Source organism: Colobus angolensis, unplaced genomic scaffold, assembly GCF_000951035.1.
Source record: "Colobus angolensis palliatus isolate OR3802 unplaced genomic scaffold, Cang.pa_1.0 Scaffold114, whole genome shotgun sequence".
NCBI lineage: Eukaryota > Metazoa > Chordata > Mammalia > Primates > Cercopithecidae > Colobus > Colobus angolensis.
In genome coordinates this window covers 2,591,279-2,614,073 of record NW_012112475.1, presented here as the reverse complement: position 1 = coordinate 2,614,073, position 22,795 = coordinate 2,591,279, and the positions used below count along the sequence as shown (strand labels likewise).

The following is a 22,795-nucleotide window of genomic DNA, read 5'->3' as shown; positions in this document are numbered from 1 at the left end:
AATGGCGTGAACCCGGCAGGCGGAGCTTGCAGTGAGCTGAGATCCGGCCACAGTACTCCAGCCTGGGCGACAGAGCGAGACTCCGCCTCAAAAAAAAAAAAAGAAATCAAGTATTTTTTTTATTTAACAAAAACCCCACTAATGTATAGTAATTTTAGACAGCTTTGGAGTCATCTGTCTAGATTTACATCTCAGTCTCATGCCTCCAAGCTTTGTGGCCTTGGACAGGCCACTTGACCTCTGTGAGCCTCAGTTTCCTTACTTGAGAAATGGGGAAAGTAATTACCCTGCAGAGTTGGTAAGGTGGGTTCAGAGACCTGGCATTTGTGGTGCCCTCAGCCCAGCACCTGCCTAACTGCAAGTGCTCTGTGGACTGGAAGCTGCAGTTGAGATTTGACCAGTCAAGGCCCAGCAGCTGCTGTACCCCTCTGAACCCCAGCTAAGACCCAGTTTTCCCCTGTAGAGGACAGGGGACTGTGCTGTTGAGAAGACAAGGAAGGGGGAGCCTCATCTGCCCAGACTCCTCCTGTCAGCCTGTCCAAGATGGGCCTGGGGCTGGGGCTGGGGCTGGGGGCCTGGTGATCAGCCACCCTGCCTTTCTCTGCCCTCCCTCCCTCCCTCCACAGTTGTGGCCATGCTTGGGATGCTGTCACCCTCCAGCCGGGGAGCTCTCATGACCACAGCCTGCTTCCTCTTCATGTTCATGGGGTAGGTGTGTCTGAGCGGGCGCCCAGGGGCGGCACAGGCCTCTTCCACCCCGGCTAATGGGTCCCCTTGGTGTGGATCCCTGCCATTTTCCCACAGGGTGTTTGGCGGATTTTCTGCTGGCCGTCTGTACCGCACTCTAAAAGGCCATCGGTGGAAGAAAGGAGCCTTCTGTGTGAGTATCCTAAACCTTCTCTGATGTTTGGTGGGAAGCTGAGAAGCTTCTTCCTGGGCTCCTCAGGAGGAGGTAGGCAGGCCCTGGTGGGGATTTTGGGCCAGAAGCTGAGCAGCAGCAAGACGTAGCAGGAGGAGCACAGGTCCAGGGGAGGAATCCCAGGCTGTTACCCACAGGCTCACAGCAGAACCTCCTAGGGCCTCCTCTGCCCCATCTGTAAAATGAGGGATTTGAATTTAGGTCATTTTTAGCCAACATTGTCTGATGGCTCAAGCAAGAGAAGAAATAGGGGACTCAGAATAACAAGATTTAGAATGGGAGGGCAGCTGAGAGAACACCCTGAGTAAAGAGGGAATTGCCTGCCTAAGCCCGAAGAGGCCAGACCTGAGTTCCTGTCAGCCCGTTTTTCCAGACTAGTGCCTGCATTTCTCCTTGGTGAGGGCTCCTGCCCTTCTCTGGCCTCTGGAGGTAAGGCGAGTTCTTGGCAGCAGAAAAGACCATAGAAACCAGAGGGGGTCTGGAGATTGACCTCACCTCCTAGGGAGCCCCAGCCCCTTCTCCCAGAGCGAGTGAGTCCCTTAGAGGACTGGGCAGACTCTTGAGTGCCCACACTCAGAGAAGTCTCTGGGCCCGGGATTCTGAAACCATTCTCACCGCTGTCAAATGGTCAAGGAGAGCTCAGGCTGTGTCAGCTCTGGCTGCCACACCTCTGGCACAAAGTAAGCCTCAGTAAAGAAAAGTTATGACCATGACTATTTTGGAAGGATCAAAGAAAGCTTCCTGAATTGTTTTTTGGTGTGTGTGTGTGTGTGTGTGTGTGTGTGTTTTTAAGAGTTTCGCTCTTATTGCTCAGGCTGGAGTGCAATGGTGCGATCTCGGCTCACTGCAACCTCCACCTCCCGGCTTCAAGTTATTCTCCTGCCTCAGCCTCCCAAGTAGCTGGGATTACAGGCCTGTGCCACTACGCCCAGCTAATTTTGTATTTTTAGTAGAGACGGGGTTTCTCCATGTTGGTCAGGCTGGTCGTGAATTCCCAACCTTAGGTGATCCGCCCACCTCGGCCTCCCAAAGTGCTGGGATTACAGGCGTGAACCACCGTGCCCAGCCAATTTCCTGAATTCTTGATGATTTGAGCATTTTTCTCTGGCTACCATATGCCAAGAGCCAGGGATCTAGAGAGGAGTAAAACCCACCACTGCCTCCTGGCAAGATTCTTCCTTGATGAGGTCACCAGATACCCTCCAGGATTTCCCTCAATGGATCCCACACCAAACCCAGTCTTTTTCCCCCAAACCACCCCTTGCATCTAGTGAGCCCATCATTCATCCAGGCCCCCCAAGCCAGAAACCTGGAGTTGCCTGTCCTCCTCCTCCCTCGTGCCTCATTCCTTCTCAGACATCAAGTGCTAAGGGTCTTCCTACCAAATGTTATGTAAATGTTCCATGAATTCCACCCCCCCACCCCCATCTCTGCATCTTCAAGGATTCAGACATCTTTGCCTCTCACTTGGCTCTCACAGTCTCCCTGCAAGATTCTGAGCCTTACCTGGTGCCTTTCCACAGGTGGTCATCTCCGACAGCCCGCAGCAGTGTGGGTGTACTCTCCTATGGCCTTGTCTGTGCCATCCCCTCTGCCTGGACCACACCACCCTTACTTCTCACCTGGCTGGTGTCACCTCATCCTTTAAGTCTTAGCTCCTGCATCAGTACTCTAGAGGCTGTTGCCTCCCCCACCTCCTAGAGCCCTCATGAGACCTAAGTAGCACTTGGCAGAGCTAAGTAGGGGCGGGTGTGTTGTTTTCTACATAGGGGTCTGCCTTTCTCCCTGGAGCATTTTTTCCTACCTAGCACGGTGACCAGTCAGTAAATTTCAGCCAGGAAGGCAGATGAGGAATTCTGTGCTACACAACAGAGTCATGCAGGAACACACAGGAAGGGAGGAAGTGACCTTTGAGCCGGGCCTTGGAGAGGAGGATTTCAGATGAAGGGATGCAGCCAGCAGTGGGACCTAAGGTTCTAGAATGGCCTAGATCCCAGTCTGGCTCTGTTCTTTCATTGGTTGGTAACTTTCAACAGCCCTCCGAGCTTCAGTTTCCCCATCTCTCCAATGAAGATAGCTAGGGTTAACTGCACATAAGGACCTTGGTACGGCGTTAGCCCTCAGGAAATGGATCCTCTGAGGTGTTGATGACCTATGCAAAAAGGCCCAGAGACAGGAATATGCAGAAACAGTGACCAGTTGTTGGGTGCAGGGCTGTGAGCCAAAGATGAAACTGGCAATGGAGGTTGAGCATCAGGTTCCAGAGGGCCTTCGTCATTGTGGTTAGTGACCCACCTGGAAGCTCAGGCTGCCACAGCAGTCCCTGGCCTGGTGATCAGTGTGGCAAGAAGGTTCATGCCGGTTGTGGTGGCTTGCGCCTGTAATCCCCGTCCCTTGGGAGGCCAAGACAGGAAGATCACTTGAGCCCAGGAGTTTGAGATCAGCCTGGGCAACACAGTGAGACCCTGTCTCTACAAAAAAATTAATTACTTGGATGTGGTGGCATGTGCCTGTAGTCCTAGCTAATCAGGCAGGTGAGGTGGGAGGATCACTTGAGCCCAGGTGTTTGAGGCTGCAGTGAGCTGATTATACCACTGCACTCCAGCCTGAGTGACAGAGGGAGACCCTGTCTCTGAAGAAAATAAAAGGAAAAGGCTCAACTTTAACTCTGGGCATTGACTAGACTAGAATCCCTGTGCCTAGACCCCACCCAAGACATTCTGACTGGCTAGAATACACTACAGTAGGTCAGGAGCATGGGCTCTGGGTTCAGACTGCCTGGGTTTATACAACTCTGCTGCACCTTCAGGAGACTGGGTGACGTGGAGGTGGGGGGAGTCTTTAACATTGCCAGGCCTCAGCGTCCTCATTAAAAGGAATAATGGTAGACTTTCCTTCCAGACTTGCAGTGAGGATTAGGTGAGACAAGGTACATAGGAACCCAGCATCTGCCACCCCTAAGACTCAGAGCTTCACCATCCTTCTAGGCGGTTTGGGTTGGGGCCCAGACATACGTGGTTTGTTAAAGTTGGTTTTTGGGGTTTTTTTGTGTGTGTGAGACAGAGTCTCGCTCTATTACCCAGGCTGGAGTGCAGTGGCGCGACTCGGCTCACTGCAACCTCTGCCTCCCGGGCTCAAGCGATCCGTCTGTTTCAGCCTCTCAAGTAGCTGGGACCACAGGTGCGTACTACCACGCCTGGCTACTTTTTTGTAAAGACAGGGTTTCACCATGTTGCCCAGGCTGGTCTCAAACACCTGAGCTCAAGCGATTCTGGAAGTAATTTTTTTCCCCCCCCAAAAAAAAAAAAAAGATTTACATATATATGTATATATTGGGTAGTTAACGTGTGCTTTCTTTTTTTCTTTTTTTGAGATGGAGTCTCGCTCTATCGCCCAGGCTGAAGTGCAATGGCGTGATCTCTCCTCACTGCAACCTTTGCCTGCTGGGTTCAAGCAATTCTGCAGCCTCAGCCTCCTGAGTAGCTGAGACTACAGGCGTGTGCCACCACACCCAGCTAATTTTTGTATTTTTAGTAGAGTTGGAGTTTCGCCATGTTGGCCAGGCTGGTCTCAAACTCCTGACCTCAGGTGATCCATCCACCTCGGCCTCCCAAAGTGTGGGATTGCAGGCTTGAGCCACCGCACCCGGCCAGAGTAGTTACTGTGTTCTCAGTGATGAGAGTACATCAGAGAACAAGGTAGACACACTCCTCCCAAGGAGCTCACGGTCTTTTGGGGATAGGTGGATATTGATCAGGTAGCCAAAATATGTAATTACAAACTGGGATGAGAGCAAGAAGGGGCAGTTTTAGGGACCTGAGAGGGCATAGGACAGAGCCCTGCTCAGTCTGAGGGTCAGGGAATACTTTCTGGAAGGAATGATGCTTGAGCTGAGTCTGAAAGACAAGGAGGGCTTAAGAGCTTCTGGTCTGGGGGCCCCACTGGGACAGGTTGGGGAGCTCCCTGGATGCTGCTCCTCAGCCCGGCCCCTCTTGCTTCAGACGGCAACTCTGTACCCTGGTGTGGTTTTTGGCATCTGCTTCGTGTTGAATTGCTTCATTTGGGGAAAGCACTCATCAGGAGCGGTAAGTGCCTCCCCTACCCTCCCAGCCCCTCCCCAGCAAGCGAGGACCAGCTGCACTCAGCCCCACTCCCTAAAGCCACTTCCTGCCATTCCCTTCCCTTTTCTGAGTCCCCAAAGTTATGTTCCCAGCCATGAGGGCAGAGGGCCGTCTGGGGTTTCCCCAGCCCTGCCCTTGGTGTGCCATGCCCTGGCCCTGGCCTTCCTGTGAGATCTTTCAGACAACTGACCCAAGCCCACTTCTCTAAAGGGAGGTTTCCACAGTCCAGGGGCCAACTGGGAAATTTCCCTTTGTCTTAACCAAAAGTGAGCTTCCCAGTGTGAGTTTATTAGGTCAGTATCCCAAAGCAAGCCCGTCCTCCTCAGTGTCCCTGCCCCTCAGCACCAGCCCCTGCAAGTGGAGAAGAGAGGAAAGGAAGGATCAGGTTGTATTACCCTTAGAATTGGGATCCTGCCAGCCCTAGCCCAGTGTGTTACTAGCAGCTGTCCAAGACTTACTGAGTAGGATTTTGAACTCAGTTGTGGGGAGGAGGGATGGGGTCTTGGTCAATTAGCAGGACTGCAGTTGAGATGGGGCAGGCATTTTGCTATCCTAGCCTTAGCAGGTAGAGCCGCCTGCCCTCCACCTGGGGGTGGCGGTCAAGGTCCTCGCATGAGGCTTCACGTCCAGGCGCTTGGAGGAGGGGTTTCTTTCCCAGCAATTAGGAAGCCACCCTCAAGACACAGTCATGCCCTTCCTCTCACTTCCCCTTTTTATACCTGTGTTCCTTCTCCCTTTGAGCATTTTCCTCCCGGTTACCAACTGCTCATTATAAACATTCGTTGGAGAAATTTTGGGAAGTACAGAGAAGTTATAGAAGAAATTTAAAATAACCCCAAATCTACTCACCAAAGATAAATACAGTGTAGGTCTTTAATATATGTTCTTTCTGTCTTTTTTCCTTTTTATAGATATACTTACAAAAGAATTATGTAATTTAAAATTTATAAAATAACAGCAAACATTTATATAGTTCTTGCTTTGTAGTACTACTGTTCTAAACACTTTATATATTTATTTCTTTTTATGTGATTCTTGTAAAAACTTAGTAAGTGTAGAGAAGAGGATAAAGAAGAAAATGAAAAATCAATTCTAATCCCCCATATCCCATTTAAGAAAGTATTGTTAGCTCTTTGGTATAGGCCTTTCCAGGCACAAGTATAAATAAATAGAATTGTCCCTTGGTATCCATAGGGGAGTGGACCTATGGAGTGGATCCACAGGACCCCTGAAGATACCAAAATTCAAGGATGCTCGAGTCCCATATATAAAGTAGCATAGTGTTTACCTACACACATCCTGTATATTCTAACTCTTCTCTAGATTACTTAAAATACCTAATACAATGTAAATGCTATATAAATAGTTGTTATACTGTATTGTTTTTTAATTTGTATATTGTTGTATTTTTTGTTTGTTTTGAGACAGAGTCTCACTCTGTCGCTCAGGCTGGAGTGCAGTGGTGTGATCTCAGCTCACTGCAGCCTCTGCCTCCCGGGCTCAAGCGGTCCTCCCACCTCAGCCCCACTGAGTAGCTGGGACTACGGGTGCCACCACCACACTCGGCTATTTAAAAAAAAAAAAATTGTAGAGATGCATTCTCACTGTGTTGCCTAGGCTGGTCTCAAACTCCTGGGCTCAAGTGATCTGCCCGCCTAGGCCTCCCAAAGTGCTGGGATTACAGGCATGAGCCACTGCATCCAGCTTATTTTACTGTCTTTTGTTTTTGTTTTTTTTTTCCTGAACATTTTCTTTTTTTTTTTCTTTTTTCTTTTTTTTTTTGAGACGAAGTCTCACTCTCTCACTCTGTCACCCAGGCTGGAGTGCAGTGGCGAAGTCTCAGCTCACTGCAACCTCCACCTCCTGGGTTCAGGCGATTCTCCTGCTTCAGCCTCCCAAGTAACTGGGATTACAGGTGCTCCCCACAGTGCCTGGCAATTTTTTTTTTGTAATTTTAGTAGAGACTTGGTTTCTCCATGTTGGCCAGGCTGGTCTTGAACTCCTGACCTCAAGTGATCTGTCCGCCTTAGCCTCCCAAACTGCTGGGATTACAATAGGCATGAGCCACCGTGCCCGGCCTTCCTGAACATTTTCTGTTTGCAGTTAAATCCACAGATGCAGAACCTGTGGATACAGAGGACCGACTATGTTGTGTTTTTATTAAAATGGAATCCTTCTATACACACAGTTTTATATTTTCCTTTTTACACTTAATAGCGTATCATGGAGTTTTATTCTGACAAGACTGGGAGCACTTTGTTTTTTGTTTTTTTTTTTTTTTGAGACGGAGTCTTGCTCTGTCGCCCGGGCTGGAGTGCAGTGGCCGGATCTCAGCTCACTGCAAGCTCCGCCTCCCGGGTTTACGCCATTCTCCTGCCTCAGCCTCCGGAGTAGCTGGGACTACAGGCGCCCACCACCTCGCCCGGCTAGTTTTTTGTATTTTTTAGTAGAGACGGGGTTTCACTGTGTTAGCCAGGATGGTCTCGATCTCCTGACCTCGTGATCCGCCCATCTCAGCCTCCCAAAGTGCTGGGATTACAGGCTTGAGCCACCGCGCCCGGCTGGGAGCACTTTGTACAGTTTCGTTTTTTCCCTTTTTTTCTTCACATAATGTGCCACATGTAATCTCTTCATTTTGACCTCTTCATCTCCTCTTCACGTTCTCAGTCCCTTCCTTCCTGTTCCTCCCCTACTTCCTCCCTGGATGGCGAGCTCCTCTGGGATGCTGAGGTGCCTTCTTCACTGGGAGTCCAGATCAGGGCTGGGGCCAGCCCCAAGAGATGCTGGCCAGGAGCCCTGTGACGGGGGCAGGGAGTGTGCTTCTGCTGCACAGGTCGCCTCTCCTTCTATGGAGCCCAGAAGGTCCCCTCCCCCTTGCGCAGCCCCCATCCCGGGCATCAGGGCCTCGTGGGGGCCTCATGGCGCCATGTCCACAGGTGCCCTTTCCCACCATGGTGGCTCTGCTGTGCATGTGGTTCGGGATCTCCCTGCCCCTCGTCTACTTGGGCTACTACTTCGGCTTCCGAAAGCAGCCATATGACAACCCTGTGCGCACCAACCAGATTCCCCGGCAGATCCCCGAGCAGCGGTGGTACATGAACCGATTTGTGGGGTGAGTCCTCCAGCAGAGGCAAGAGCAGGGGGGCATGGAAGAGGGTTCCCACCCCCCACCAGAAGGGTGCAGCAACCAGAGTTCCTGCTGCTTCAGCCGGCTCTAATAGAGTTTATGAAAGCTTAGCTTCACTCTTAAGATCAAGGTGACCAGGTTGTCGGCAGACTTGGTGTCGTCCTAGGAACCAGGACAAGGAAGGAGAAGGATGGAAGGGTATGGTGAGACAGGTTAAGACCATCACTTGGACCTCGGGCAAGTCACCCCACCTTTCTGCACCCCAGTTTCCCATCTATAAAATGAGAATAATGCCCACCCTGCCTACCTCTCGAGATTATAATAGTACAGAAATATGCCAGAAGAATTAGCACCACCACACTCATGTAGGCGCTCTCACTTCATGCCAGCTTGGGAGGGAGCTTGGAGCTTCCTGATTTCCAGGTCTCTAACAGTGTTAACCTCTTGTTCTGCGGCAGCATCCTCATGGCTGGGATCTTGCCCTTCGGCGCCATGTTCATCGAGCTCTTCTTCATCTTCAGTGTGAGTACTGGTGCCTCCCCAACCCCTCCACCACTGCTAGCCGGGTCTCTCCCACTCCACTTGGGTACTCTGCTGCCTGCTGCCTGAGAAATTTCAGATGGGCCACTTCACCTCTCGGAGCCCCATTCTTCACACTGAAATTGGATAACAGCCTTCCCTGTCAGGGCAGCACTGAAAGTTAAATGAGGCTGGGCACAGTGGCTCACGCCTATAATTTCAGCCCTTTGGAAGGCTGAGGCAGGTGGATCACAAGGTCAGGAGTTCGAGACCAGCCTGTCCAAGATGATGAAACCCGGACTGTACTAAAAAATACAAAAACTAGCCGGGCGTGGTGGCATGTGCCTATAGTCCCAGCTACTCGGGAGGCTGAGGCAGGAGAATTGCTTGAACCCGGGAGGCGGAGGTTGCAGTGAGCCAAGATCGCACCACTGCACTCTAGCCTGGGCGACAGAGTGATCTAAAAAAAAAAAACGTTAAATGAGACATGCGGTGTGGGGGGCGTGCCTGGTGTGTGGAAAGCAGGGCTTGGTAAATAGAAGCTGCCTCAGTAGTACTTTAGTCGTTCACCACCATGACTGATAGCATCATTGCACCTGCTTTCATTTCTGGGACCTTGCACATCTTTACCTCTCTGTGTTACTCATAGTTCCTAGGAGGGTGGACAGAATGATTCCTGCTTGTCAGGGTCATTGTGAAATTGGAATAAGTCATTGTAAAAGTGATTGACATCAGGAAATGCTGTTGTAGTGGTGATGATGACTCCTCCCAAAGAGTGCCAAGATGAAAGTTGGTAGGAAGGCCCTTCAGAGCCATGTAAGTGTGGCTGACCCAGCTCGGGGCCCAGCACAGATGGTACCTTGTACCAAGTCAGTACCGGACGTGTATCTGCTATTCCAGAGTAGTGGCCCAGCCCCTCCCTGCTGAGACTACCTCACCCACACAGGTTTGCCTGGGAGAAGGGTCAGAGGAGGTGTTGGCTGCCCGTGGTGCCAAAGCCCATGTGCGCTCCCCAGGGAGGCCCCCTCTGTTTCATCTGTGGAGCTCTGGGCCAGTCACCAGCTTCTCTGATCCTTGACTTTCTTAGCTCTACCAGGCCAAGCTTTCATAGACACACACATGTAGCAATTGCATATGAGGCATGTGGCACAAGGCCTAGCGCTTGGAAAGCTGCTCGAGTGGTGGTGGCTGCTCTATAATTTTGCTTTGGATAGGAATCATTATTTTCTACAAGCTGCTGAGTTCACGCTGGGGTCCACCCAGAGCAGGGTCAGTCAAGCCCTGGCCCCTCCCTAAGGACAGCATGGCTCACCCCCTGCTCTGGGGAGGAAGGGCCAGAGCCACATGCCAGGCCCACAGGCCCTGAGAGTGTCAGGATGACGTGTCCACTCCTGCCCTTGTGACAGGTTGGTGTGCCAGGGGAAGGGGTGCAGCGTAGGCAAGCCAACTGAAGCCCCACTGTGTGTCCGCAGGCTATCTGGGAGAATCAGTTCTATTACCTCTTCGGCTTCCTATTCCTTGTTTTCATCATCCTGGTGGTATCCTGTTCACAAATCAGCATCGTCATGGTGTACTTCCAGCTGTGTGCAGAGGTGAGGAGAGCAGGGCCAGGAGGCGGGGGAGGCAGAACTGGATCCAGCATTGAACGGGTTGGTGAGGCTCTGTGGAGAGGCTGGGTCGGGGCTCTTCATATGGCCCTTGCTTCTGGCTCTGAGCTCTTGGGCCAGTACATTGCTGTGCCTCTCCCAGCCTCCATGTATTTAGCTGTACCCTGGGGCTAATGAGATACCTTCCAGCTTAGTTGTGTGGGGTACTCATCACAGCTAGATGAAAGGACAGTAGATTTGCCAATGCCAGGTCCACTCCAGTAATAGTTTATCCAACAGGCTGATGCACACTGGGTGGCCTGTCCTCCCTCTGGGGACTAGCCATTGGCAGAGTGGGTGAAGCCAGGGTTTGGGATGAACAGTCTGGGCTGGGACCCTGTCTCCTCCACAAGTAGCTCTGGGTCTTGGGCAGGTTGCTTAACTTTGTGCCATCCGTTCCTCCTCCATATGATGGGGTGGGTGAGAGGACCTAACTTGGAGGGCTGCTCTCGGGATTAAGTGAGTGGATTCATCTATAGCACTTAAAATGGTGCTTGCCAGCCAGACGCTGTAGCTCACGCCAGTAATCCTAGCACTTTTTGAGAGGCCGAGGTGGGTGGATCACAAGGTCAGAAGATCGAGACCATCCTGGCTAACACAGTGAAACCCCATCTCTACTAAAAATACAAAAAATGAGCTGGGTATGGTGGCACATGCCTGTAGTCCCAGCTACTTGGGAGGCTGAGGCAGGAGAATCGCCTGAACCGAGGAGGTGGAGGTTGCAATGAGCCAAGACCGCACGACTGCACTCCATCCTGGGCAACAGAGTGAGACTCCGTCTTAAAAAAAAAAAAAAAAATGGGGCCTGCCACATTCTAAGCATTTGCTCGAGAAATGTTAATTACTTTTTTGTTGATTTTTTTTTTTTAATGAGGTCTAAACAGTAAAGTTCACCCTTCTTTGTCCACAATTCTGTGGCTTTTAGAAATGCATACAGTTGTGGAACCACCATCACAGTCAAACTGTGAAACATTTCCATCACCCCGTATGTTACTGCTCTTACCAGAGTCTTCAGCCCCTCAAGCAACTGTGAAATTGGTAGGAAGGGGTTCTGCCCCAGGACAACGCTGACCTTCCTCTGTTTCCTCCTTAGGATTACCGCTGGTGGTGGAGGAATTTCCTAGTCTCCGGGGGCTCTGCATTCTACGTCCTGGTTTATGCCATCTTTTATTTCGTTAACAAGGTACTACCCTCCTTGAGGAGGTCCTCTTAGTCCTCGTAGGGTAGGAAGGTCAGGAGGAGGATGCTGGGAGAAAAACCCAAGTTCCTGAATCTTCCTTTTCCACCCAGAATGGGGAGGACCAAAGCCACCTAGAACTGTTCCTGCTGTAGAAGATGGATCTTAGTAGGGAAGAAAGAATCTGTATTCTGTATGTTTGGGAGACAAAGGCCATCAGGATACGTGACACTGTGAATAATACTTGTGAAACTTACAAGGTATAGCCATGGCCAAAGCAGGACTTGAAAGCAGTATGTCACCTGCAGGGCTCTTCACAGGAAATAAGAGGGACTAATAACACTTTGAGAGAAAGGAAAATATGAGAGTAACATGAAAGAAGAAAAGTAGAAAGGAGTTAATATAGATAAAAGCACAAAATGCTGACATAGTCTAAATAGTAGAACCCAAATTTAGGGCTGCAGGCATCCTCTGTCTGCAGGTGTCCTCTTCTTCACACAAGTACTGTTCGATCCTGCAGAGTAAGGAGAGGATGGGAAAGGTTTTCGCAGGCATCTTGGAACCCTCCTTGCTCTGTGACCCAACAGAGGTAAAGTGTGGCCCAATAATAAGAGGGAGCCAGGCTTACTGGACTAGGGCAATTCACAGAGCTCACTGTCCCCAGAGAGAGGCGTGGGCAAGAATACAGATGTCCCCACGACATTTTTACTAGATTCATGCATGATACACAAACCAGATGAGCCATCAAGAGGAATTTGGAGGAGCCCTGTTGGGCCCCTCATCTCTAGAACTAACACTCAAGACTTACTCTCACCTGCTGTACTTTGGGTCTCCAGAGCCCAGAAGCAAGCAGTCCTCTGCGGCAGCCAGGCGTATTTGCAAAATAGAATTGTAGGTCAGTTGATCGAAGCTGGGAATGCTGTTTCCCAAAAACAAGCAAGTTGGAAAAGACTGGAAGGATCATTTAGTGTGGTGCTGCACCCCTGCCTCCAGTCTGGTGACTGTGCCCCTCTTCTCTAACAGTCTCAACAGATGATTCTCCAGCTCAGGGGTCAGCAGACTGCAGCCCCCATGTTTCTGTAAATTTTTATTGGAACACAGCCATGGTCATTCATTAACATACTGTCCATGGCTGCTTTCACACTACAGTGGCAGAGTTGAGTAGTTTCGACAGGGACCATATGGCCTACAGAAACTAAAATACTCACAATCTGGCCCTTTAAGTAAAAGATTGCAGACCCCTGCTCTCCTACATCCAACAACAGAGAAGACACTCCCTCCTAACACTCCCATTCTTTCTGGACAGCTCCTATCATTATCAAGGTCTTGATTCACACTGCAGGCTCCCTTGCAGTGGCTTCCATCTTTAGACCTTAGTCTTAATTCTGGGATCATCTAGAACAAATCTAATCTCCCTCTTCTATAGCCCATATTAATCGGAACTCTCGTAAGTGGCAAGTGACTAAAACTATTCAAAGTAGCTTAAGCAAAAAGAATGTATTTGCTGATATAACTGGAAAGACTAAGAAATTGGAGTTCTAGCCTCAACCATACTTAGATCCAGGGTCTCAAAAATATCAGGGCTCAATCCCAGCACTTTGGGAGGTCAAGGCAGGTGGATCACAAGTTCAGGAGATCGAGACCATCCTGGCCAATATGGTGAAACCCCGTCTCTACTGAAATACAAAAAATTAGCCAGGTGTGGTGGTTCACGCCTGTAGTCCCAGCTACTCAGGAGGCTGAGGCAGGAGAGTCGCTTGAACCCTGGAGGCAAAGGTTGCAGAGCCGAGATCATGCCACTGCACTCTAGCCCAGATGACAGAGCAAGACTCCATCTCAAAATAAAATAAAACAAATAAAAATACGCACACATACATACCAGGGCTCTGTGTCCACGCCTTAGCCCTGTGTATCTTTTTTTGGCCTCAGTCTGCAGGCAAGATCTTTTCACAAAGCAGAAAGATGGCCAGTGGCAGCCCTAGAGTCTACTCTTTCCAGCTTTGCAGCCCTAGAGCTGAAAGACTATCTTTCCTCTACCATCATACGTCAGCCAGTGAATACTCTCGCTGCTCTGCTCGGGTGGCATGCCCAGTGCTCACTGTTTTCCAGGTCCAATAGCATAACATATTCAGGCAGACTGGCTTAGGTCTTGTGCTAGGATTTTTTTTTTTTGAGATGGAGACTCGCTGTGTTGCCAAGGCTAGAGTGCAGTGGTGCGATCTTGCCTCACTGCAGCCTCCGCCTCCCGGGTTCAAGCAATTCTCCTGCCTCAGCCTCCTGAGTAGCTGGGGTTACAGGTGCATGCCACCACACCTGGCTAATTTTGTATTTTTAGCAGAGACAGGGTTTCTCTATGTTGGCAAGGCTGGTCTCAAACTCTTGACCTCATGTGATCCGTCTGCCTCAGCCTCCCAAAGTGCTGGGATTACAGGCGTGAGCCACCGCAGCCAGCTTATTTTGTGCTAGGATTGATGGCCCCAACAGGACCAGGTATTTTGAGTGTGTTCCTCAAAATATCTGGAAGATGGAAGACAAGGAACACGATTAGACAAAAACTAGAGATCACATCACAGCCTCTTGTCCTTCCTCCCTTCTGCTCCAGTCTTCTTGCTCTACTCAAAACATCTCTTCCTCCAGCCACGGTACCTTATGTATAAAATGAGGAACTTTCTGTCTCTGCCTCTTTGCCTCATCCCTTACCTCCTTTTACCACTGTTCTGCTCCTTGTCCCTCCCCCACTCCTCTCCCCACGTCCAGCCACAAGAATGCATATAAGAAGAGATGGAGGCTGGGTGTGCGTGGTTCACACCTATAATCCCAGCGCTTTCAGAGGCCAAGGTGGAAGGATTACTTAAGGCCAAGTGTCTGAGACCAGCCTGGGCAATAGAGCAAGACACTATCTCTAGAAAAAATAAAAATTAGCTGGGTGTGGTGGCACACACCTATAGTCTGAGCTACTTGGGAGGCTGATGCAGGAGGATCCCTTGAGCCCAGGAGGGTAACGCTGTAGTGAGCTGTGATCATGCCACTGTACTCTAGTCTGGGTAACAGAGGGAGACCCTGTCCCTTTAAAGCAAAGGGGTAGGGGGAGAGTTGCAGGGCTGAGCCTGAAAACATGGCCTTCACCCCATAGGCTTAGGAGAGGGCTTCAAATGGTGACCTATATTGTTTTATTTGTTTCTTTACTGTTTTCTTCTGGGCTGCTGGCATTCTGTGACCATGTGTCTGCCTGTGAGTCCTAGGACAGGCCCTACTCAGGCCCTGGGCATATCTTGATACCAGGGTTCCACATTAGTTCCATTTGTAAATAACACAGATCCCCAGCATCTCCGCCCAGCCTCTAAACTCTACCCCAGTTATAAAGGAGTCCAAAACACTCCAAGATCAAAATCTCTGTGAGATGCTAACAGAAGTGACAAGCATTCTGGGGAAGAGAAGAATGAATGAAGGCTGAGGCAGGCTGATGGGGCTCCTGGTCACCCATCAACTGGGCATCCTGGGCACCCCTCCCTTCCACTGCCCCACCCACTCTGACTGCTGCTCTAGCCATCCAGGAGTGTTGCCATACTGATCCAGGGACTGTGGGGGATGAGGAAGGGCACAGCTATGGCCATTCCTCCTGTGGCATTCTGACCCTGGCCCCTGAGGCTGTGTACATTAGGACAATACACAGGCCTGGTCCAGATGAAGCAGAGCTGTGCCCAGGAGCCCTGCCTGCCCCTTGCCACCCACTGGAGCACACCCCTTCCCCTGGCCAGGCCTCAGTTTCCCCATGATATCAGTGAGGGTGGGGCCCCAGTTTGCCATGCAGCCTGGCATTAAGCACGCACCCTGTCTTCTTTCTGCTCGCGGCCGCAGCTAGACATCGTGGAGTTCATCCCCTCTCTCCTCTACTTTGGCTACACGGCCCTCATGGTCTTGTCCTTCTGGCTGCTCACGGGCACCATCGGCTTCTATGCAGCCTACATGTTTGTTCGCAAGATCTATGCTGCCGTGAAGATAGACTGATTGGAGTGGACCACGGCCAGGCCCGCTCCGTCCTCGGACAGGAAGCCACCCTGCGTGGGGGACTGCAGGCACGCAAAATAAAATAACTCCTGCTCGTTTGGAATGTAACTCCTGGCACAGTGTTCCTGGATCCTGGGGCTGCGTAGGGGGCGGGAGGGCCTGTAGATAATCTTGCATTTTTCTTCATCTTATTCCAGTTCTGTGGGGGATGAGTTTTTTTGTGGGTTGCTTTTTCTTCAGTGCTAAGAAAGTTCCCTCCAACAGGAACTCTCTGACCTGTTTATTCAGGTGTATTTCTGGTTTGGATTTCTTTTTCTTCTTTGTTTTAACAAATGGATCCAGGATGGATAAATCCACCGAGATAAGGGTTTTGGTCACTGTCTCCACCTCAGTTCCTCAGGGCTGTTGGCCACCCTGCGACTAACTGGAAGAGGACACGCCAGAGCCTCAGTGAGGTTCCAAGCCTCCCCCTGCCCATCCTCACCACGGAGGCCACGACAAAGCACAGCTCCAGCCTGGACAGCACCCTCAGTGCCAGCCAACCTCTGCCAGACCTCTCTTTCCCTCTTCTCCCCAGCCTCCTCCAGGGCTGCCCAAGGCAGGGTTTCCAGCCAGGCCTCGGGGTCATCTTTTCACCAGGAGCAAACCCAAGTCTTAGTTGCTACAAGAAAATCCCCTGGAAGTACTGGGGGCCAGGTTCCCCAGACAGCAGGAATCACCCCTATTCAGAGCAGCTGGAGTTTGCTGGACCAACAAGGAGGAAGAGAAGAGACTTGCAGTGAACTGTTTTTGTGCCAAGAAACCCTGGACCTGGGGCCAAGTATTTCCCACGCCAAGCATCCACTTGTCTGTGTCTGGGAAGGGATGACCAAGGCCGCTAGGGTCCTTACCCCTCAGGATTGCTCCCCGGCCCTCTCCCCAGGAGGTACCACTCTCCAAGGTGTGCTGGCAGTGGGCCAACTTCAGGCAGGACAGGGAGGCCCAGAGATCACAGATCCCCTCTTGTAAGTGGCCGGGCATTCTCTCCCTGCCCTCTCTGGACGCCGGGGTCATACTCACTTCTTTAGCCAGCCCCATCCCCTCCACCCGACACCTGAGTTCTTGCCTCCTCCTTTTGGGGACACCCAAACCACTGCTTGTGAGAAGGAAGATGGAAGGTAAGTTCTGTCGTTCTTTCCCCAGTCCCCAGGAATGGACAAGAAGCCAACTTAGAAAGAAGGGGCTCACGTGGCTGGCCTGGCTCCTCCATAGACGCCTGTTCTTAACCTCTGCCCACCTGTACATGTCATCACAAACATTTGCTCTTAAGTTACGAGAGACCAAATCCACCCAGGGATTAGGGTTCAAGTAGCAGCTGCTAACCCTTGCAGCAGCCCTTGTGGGGCTCCCAACACAAGACAAAGCTCAGGATGCTGGTGATGCTAGGAAGATGCCCCTCCCCTCACTGCCCCACATTCTCCTGGTGGCCCTACTAGCCTCACCCATCAAACCAGTGAAGTTCTCAATCTTGCCTCACAGTGACTGTGGCACCAAGCGGCATCCACCAAGCATCAGGTTGGAGAAAAGGGAACCCAAGCAGTAGAGAGCGATATTGGAGTCTTTTGTTCATTCAAATCTTGGATTTTTTTTTCTTTCCCTAAGAGATTCTCTTTTTAGGGGGAATGGGAAATGGACACCTCATAAAGGGTTCAAAGATCATCAATTTTTCTGACTTTTTAAATCATCATCATTATTATTTTTAATTAAAAAAATGCCTGTATGCCTTTTTTTGGTCCAATTGTAAATAAATATGCCATTGTCCTACTGTTTTGTCTTGAGTCTCATGCAGGGGTTGGAGGTCTGAGGTGAGACACCTTCCCCGAGTGGGTTTAGTTGCATAGTTTGCCCCGAAGTTCATTCTCATGTCAGACTTCTCCAGGGCTCAAGCTACTGCTGTTTCCTGCCTGGTACAAGTCCATTGCCTAGCCGCTCCATACTAAATTGCAGTCGTTTGCTCTTCTGATCCCACAAGCGGGAAATGGCAATCAAGTGTGTTTTGGTAGCAGTGAGATCTGGTTTTGGATTCCCAGCTTCAGTGTTTTACTGTCAGCTTATCTCACTCTACGAAACCCAGTTCTTCAATTATAAGCAATAGAAATGTCGGTCAAACTGGTTTTAGTCCAAAAATGAATTGATTGGTTCTTAAGTCGTCAAGGATTTTGTTTATTTTGCTTCAGGTCTGACTGGATCCAGGGGCTCAAAGGATAGCCTTAGGGCTCTTTCGCCTTTTCCGCTGTGCTCCTCTCCGGCCTCCCTCTGTCCTGTTATCCACAGTCTTCCTCCTGATGGGTGAGGCAGGGAGGGCAGGATGTCAATCACTCCAGGCTTACGTGATCCACTTGGATATGCCAGGAGGTTGGGGTAGGGGAAGATGTCCCTCCCCATTTCAGTTTATTCAATATAGAGAAATTTCAGGAAACATTTCTGATTGGCCCAGCTTGGATTATTATTTGCACGTCTTGCACCAATCACTATATCCAGGGTGATGGAGTATGATTTGGGGCCACTTTTCCTGACGGTGTTGGATATAGCGAATTTCAGCCCCACCAGAATTACTTGGAATGGTTGATGAGGAAAGAACCATTTCCCATGGTAAGGGATGTGAAGCAGACCAAAACAGTGGCCTGTTACCTCCCATCCTCTCTAACCCTAAGCCTCAGTTCCTCATCTGCAATGGGAAAGGTGCTTGTTACTATTTATGGAGTACTTCCTGTGTTCTGATGTTCCAAACACTTTCCATGGGTTAGCCCATTTAATCTTGGATATGTTGCAAGATAACAACCTGCCTCTGAGGCAGGTTCTGTTATTAGCCCTGTTTTACAGAGGTGGTCGGCGAGGCACCCATGATGCATGGAGTAGCGTTCACCTGGGACAGCCAGACTTCTGAATCTGCCTTTCCAACCTCTCTACTATAGCTGCCTTTTGAAAGGGCTGTGCGTGTGTGTAAAATTGTATGTAATTGATGTAAAATGAACTGCACAGTTTGGTAAGTTTTAATACATACACCCATGAAATTATCACCACAGTCTCGATAGTGAGCATACTCAGGTTTCCTCCTGCCCTTTTTTATAATCCTGCCCTCTAGCCTCTCACCATCATGCTTGTCCCCTCTAAACCTCATGTCGAAATTTAATCCCCAGTGTTGGAGGTGGAGCCTAATGGGAAGCGTTTGGGTCATGGGAGCAGATTCCTCATGAATAGATTAGTGCACTGGGGGAGGTGGGAGCAGAGGAGGTGAGTGTGTTCTCTCTTAGCTCCTAAGAAAGCTGGTTGTTAAAAAGAGCCTGGCACCTCCCTGCAACCCCTACTTCTCCTCTCCCCTTGTTATCTCTGCACATGCCAGCCAGCTCTCCACCTTCCACCATGAGCAGAAGGAACTCACCAGAAGCAAATGCCCAATCTTGAACTTTCCAGCCATCAGAATCATGAGCCAGACTGGGCACAGTGGCTCATGTCTGTAAGCCCAGCACTCTGGGAGGCTGAAACAAGAGGATCACTTGAGGCCAGGAGAAGTTCAGTCTGGGCCACAAAGCAAGACCTCATCTCTAAAAACAAATTATAAAACATTTTTTAAAACTCATGAGCTGGCCGGGTGTGGTGGCTCATGCCTGTAATCCCAGCACTTTGGGAGGCTGAGGCGGGCAGATTACCTGAAGTCAGGAGTTCGAGACCAGCCTGGCCAACATGGTAAAACCCTGTCTCTACTAAAAATACAAAAATTAGCCGGGCGTTGTGGCACACGCATGTAATCCTAGCTACTTGGGAGGCTGAACCCAGGAGACGGAGGTTGCAGTGAGCCGAGATTGTGCCACTGCACTCCAGCCTAGCCTACAGAGCAAGACTCTGTCTCAAAAACAAAAACAAAAAAAACTCATGAGCCAAGTAAACCTTTTTTTCCTTTATAAATTACCCAGCCTCAGGTATTCCTTTATAGCAACACAAAACAGACTAAGACACCATCGCCAGTAAGCCACTGATCTTTCTGTCACTATGGATTAATTTGCATCTCCCAGAGCTTTATATAAGGAGAATCATACACGATATATTAAGCTATATATAGTGTGTGTATATGTGTGTATATATATTTTATATATTATATATAACGTATATATTTTATTTATATATATGTGTGTATATATTTTTTTTGGGACAGAGTCCCACTCTGTTGCCCACGCTGGAATATAGTGGCGCAATCTCAGCTCACTGCAAGCTGCAAGCTCTGCCCTCCAGGTTCACGCCATTCCCCTACCTCAGCCTCCCAAGTAGCTGGGACTGCAGGCACCCACCATCATACCTGGCTAATTTTTGTATTTTTAGTAGAGATGGGGTTTCACCATGTTGGCCAGGCTGGTCTCAAACTCCCGACCTCAGGTGATCTGCCCACCTCGGCCTCCTAAAGTGCTGGGATTACAGGCGTGAGCCACCATGCTCAGCCTGTCTGACTTTTTCATTCAGCATACTTAGTGATTCATCCATGTTCTTATGTGTGACTATAGTCCATTTCTTTTTTATTCCATTGTACGGAATTTGTTTATCCACTCATCTGTTGATGGACATTTGGGTTGTTTCAATTTGGGCCATTACAAATCAAGTTGCTATGAGCAAGTGAAGCAGTCAATATCTGTATCATATGGTAGGTGTATGGTTTTGGGGTTTTGTTTTTTTTTTTACTTTTAAAATGGTTTTATTTTATGTGCAAATAATGAACAGATGTTACACCCATAAATTCTACTCTCCAAAAACAATTAGGAGCTTCTTAAAACCACATAATAAATTTTTAAAGGCACTGTGATTCCTCTGCTTGTAGATCATTGCTAGGCTAGAAAAATAAAGTTTGTTCTACCAGGAATCACAAGTTAGAACTGAGTCTTCTCCAAAGTGGAAATTCTAGAGTGTAATGTCATTCCAGGCAAAGATTATTCAGTTCTCATACCCAACATCCACAACTCCCTATCCGAAGGGTTAAAGTAGGTCAAAACAGTCCAGCATAATTAGGTGTCATCAAACAATGCCATTATGCTCTTCTAAGATGCAAATAAATCAAAACAGGAAGTACTTAAAATAATACTTGATGCTGTCATACAAATTGTTAGTTCCTTGCTGTATCCCCCCTTCTATAACATTAATAAAGGGAATATCTTTCTTCAAAGAATATTTTATTTTATACATCGCTAGCCATGAATTTTTGCCGTTAGCTATTACACAGATGCTGCCTAATGCCATTAGCCAAACGGCATAACCATTTTACGTCCACCATTCACTTCTATAAGTAGAATTTTCATGATTTACATATCTACATCTATCAGTGAGGATTTAACACTGAGATACAATCTAACATCTGTAATATCTGATGTTTCAAATAGATGGCAATGTAGGAAAGATATATTTTAATCACTTTTCCCTTATGTAAAAAAAAAAAAAAAAAAAAAAAGTTTAGCAGTTCCAAGTCTCCAAAGGACATTTTCAAATGTATGTAAAGAAATGGTTCCAGATTTGTAAGAAGCATCTTCCATGTCCACATCCTGTTGTAACCTCTGTACCATTTTCTCTTCCAACTCCTTCCCTTTGCCTGCAAGAGGGGCTTGGATAAGATGGATGTTTTGCTTGACTCCTTTGATATCCTGAACTTCCATAGCTCTTTATTTTTCTTCAGTCTGTTCATTATAAATTTAGCTTGGCGTTGCTGTTTGATCTCTTCAACTCTCTTCATTGCATCAATAGTTTTATTCCATAGCTCTCGCCGGTATTTGATAAGTTCACGTCTCCGTTTTTCAAATTTAAATGAATTATCCACTGTAAGCCCTTTACCGGCTGTTTTCCAGAATCCTTTGGTCCACCTACCTTTGTGAGGATTGCGCTTCTTTTTTAAAGTCTTTATGACATTTAGATTTACAAAATCTGAACACCTTGCAATCGTTGCAGACAGACATCATGCTGTGGCCAGGGTAGATGGGCCCCGAACAGAAATAACACTTCTCCATACGCATGTTGAACCCACGTGGGTCCCCACTGACCCAATGCCAGGCTTCAGAGGAAGTCAGGTGTATGTTTAACCTAAACTGCCACGCTCTTTTCTAAGGTGGGTGTATCACTTTACCATCGGCAGTATACAAGAGTTCCAGTTCCTTTATATCCTAATAACACTTGGTATGGTTAGTATTTTTAATTTTAGCCATTCTTGCAGGTATATAACATCTCGTGATTTAATTTCTGTTTCCCTAATGACATGTTGCACATCTTTTCATGTGCTTATTTGTTATTGTTGGTGACAAATGTATCTTCTTTGGTGAATTAGATGTTTAAATTTTTGTTCATTTATATTAGGTTTGGGGTTATTGTCAAGTTTTGAGAGTTACTTATGTATTCTGCAGACAAGACCTTTATCGGATAAATGCTTTGCAAAGATTTTTCTCTTAGTCTGTGTATGGCTTGCGTTTTCATTGAAATCTGTCTTTTGAAGAGCACAGGTTTTTTATTTTGATGAAGTCCAAATTGTAAACAATTCAATTAAACAGTTTAAGTAAATAATTTAATTTGTTCTTTTTGAATTTTTGGTTTGTTTGATTTTTGAAACAGGGGTTTCACTATGTTGCCCAGGCTGGTGGTCTCAAACTCCTAGGCTCAAGCGATCCTCTGGCCTCAGCCTCCTGGGTAGCTGGGATTACAGACACATGTCACCATGCCCAGCTCCTTTTATGGATTTTGCTTTTTGGTGTTAGACATCTTTGCTTAACTCAAGGTCACAGTGAATTTCTCCTGGGTTTTCTTTTTTTCTTTTTTGTTGTGGAAGAGTCTTGCTCTGTCGCGCAGGCTGCAGCGCAGTGGCATGATCATAGCTCACTGCAGTTATGATCAAGGATCAAGTGATCCTCCCACCTCAGCCTCCTAAATAGCTGGAACCACAGGCATGCACCACCACACCTGGCAATTTTTTTTTTCCTTTTTTGTAGAGATAGTGTCTCACCTTGTTTCCCAGGCTGATCTCAAATCCCTGGGCTCAAGCAATCCTTTTGCCTCAGCCTCCCAAGTAGCTGGGATTACAGGCTCGAGCCAAACTGCACCTGGCTCGAATATCTCTCTTTATTTATTTGTTTGAGACGGAGTCTCGCTCTGTCGCCCAGGCTGGAGTGCAGTGGCACGATCTCGGCTCACTGCAAGCTCTGCCTACCAGGTTCACGCCATTCTCCTGCCTCAGCCTCCCGAGTAGCTGGGACTACAGGCGCCTGCCACCACGCCTGG

The 22,795-nt window shown here is 48.8% G+C and overlaps 1 protein-coding gene and 1 pseudogene across 3 annotated transcripts in view; one reads left to right on the top strand and one right to left on the bottom strand.

Moving 5' to 3' along the window:
• TM9SF4 (transmembrane 9 superfamily protein member 4) overlaps window positions 1-17,322 on the top strand; it is a 70,248-nt gene extending 52,926 nt beyond the window's left edge. For both annotated transcript variants that reach the window (XM_011959947.1, XM_011959954.1), the window contains exons 10-17: window positions 506-708; window positions 805-880; window positions 4,921-5,004; window positions 7,977-8,152; window positions 8,626-8,689; window positions 10,159-10,278; window positions 11,426-11,515; window positions 15,368-17,322. In XM_011959947.1, coding sequence (XP_011815337.1) covers window positions 506-708; window positions 805-880; window positions 4,921-5,004; window positions 7,977-8,152; window positions 8,626-8,689; window positions 10,159-10,278; window positions 11,426-11,515; window positions 15,368-15,517 — 963 coding nt within the window. In that variant the 3' untranslated portion in view covers window positions 15,518-17,322. The remainder of the gene's footprint in view (window positions 1-505; window positions 709-804; window positions 881-4,920; window positions 5,005-7,976; window positions 8,153-8,625; window positions 8,690-10,158; window positions 10,279-11,425; window positions 11,516-15,367) is intronic.
• A 3,636-nt stretch (window positions 17,323-20,958) lies between these two features.
• Window positions 20,959-21,956, bottom strand: LOC105525095 (annotated as a pseudogene). The gene has a single exon (XR_001003856.1). The product of XR_001003856.1 is annotated as a probable ribosome biogenesis protein RLP24 pseudogene (transcript).
• Window positions 21,957-22,795: the final 839 nt, after the last annotated feature.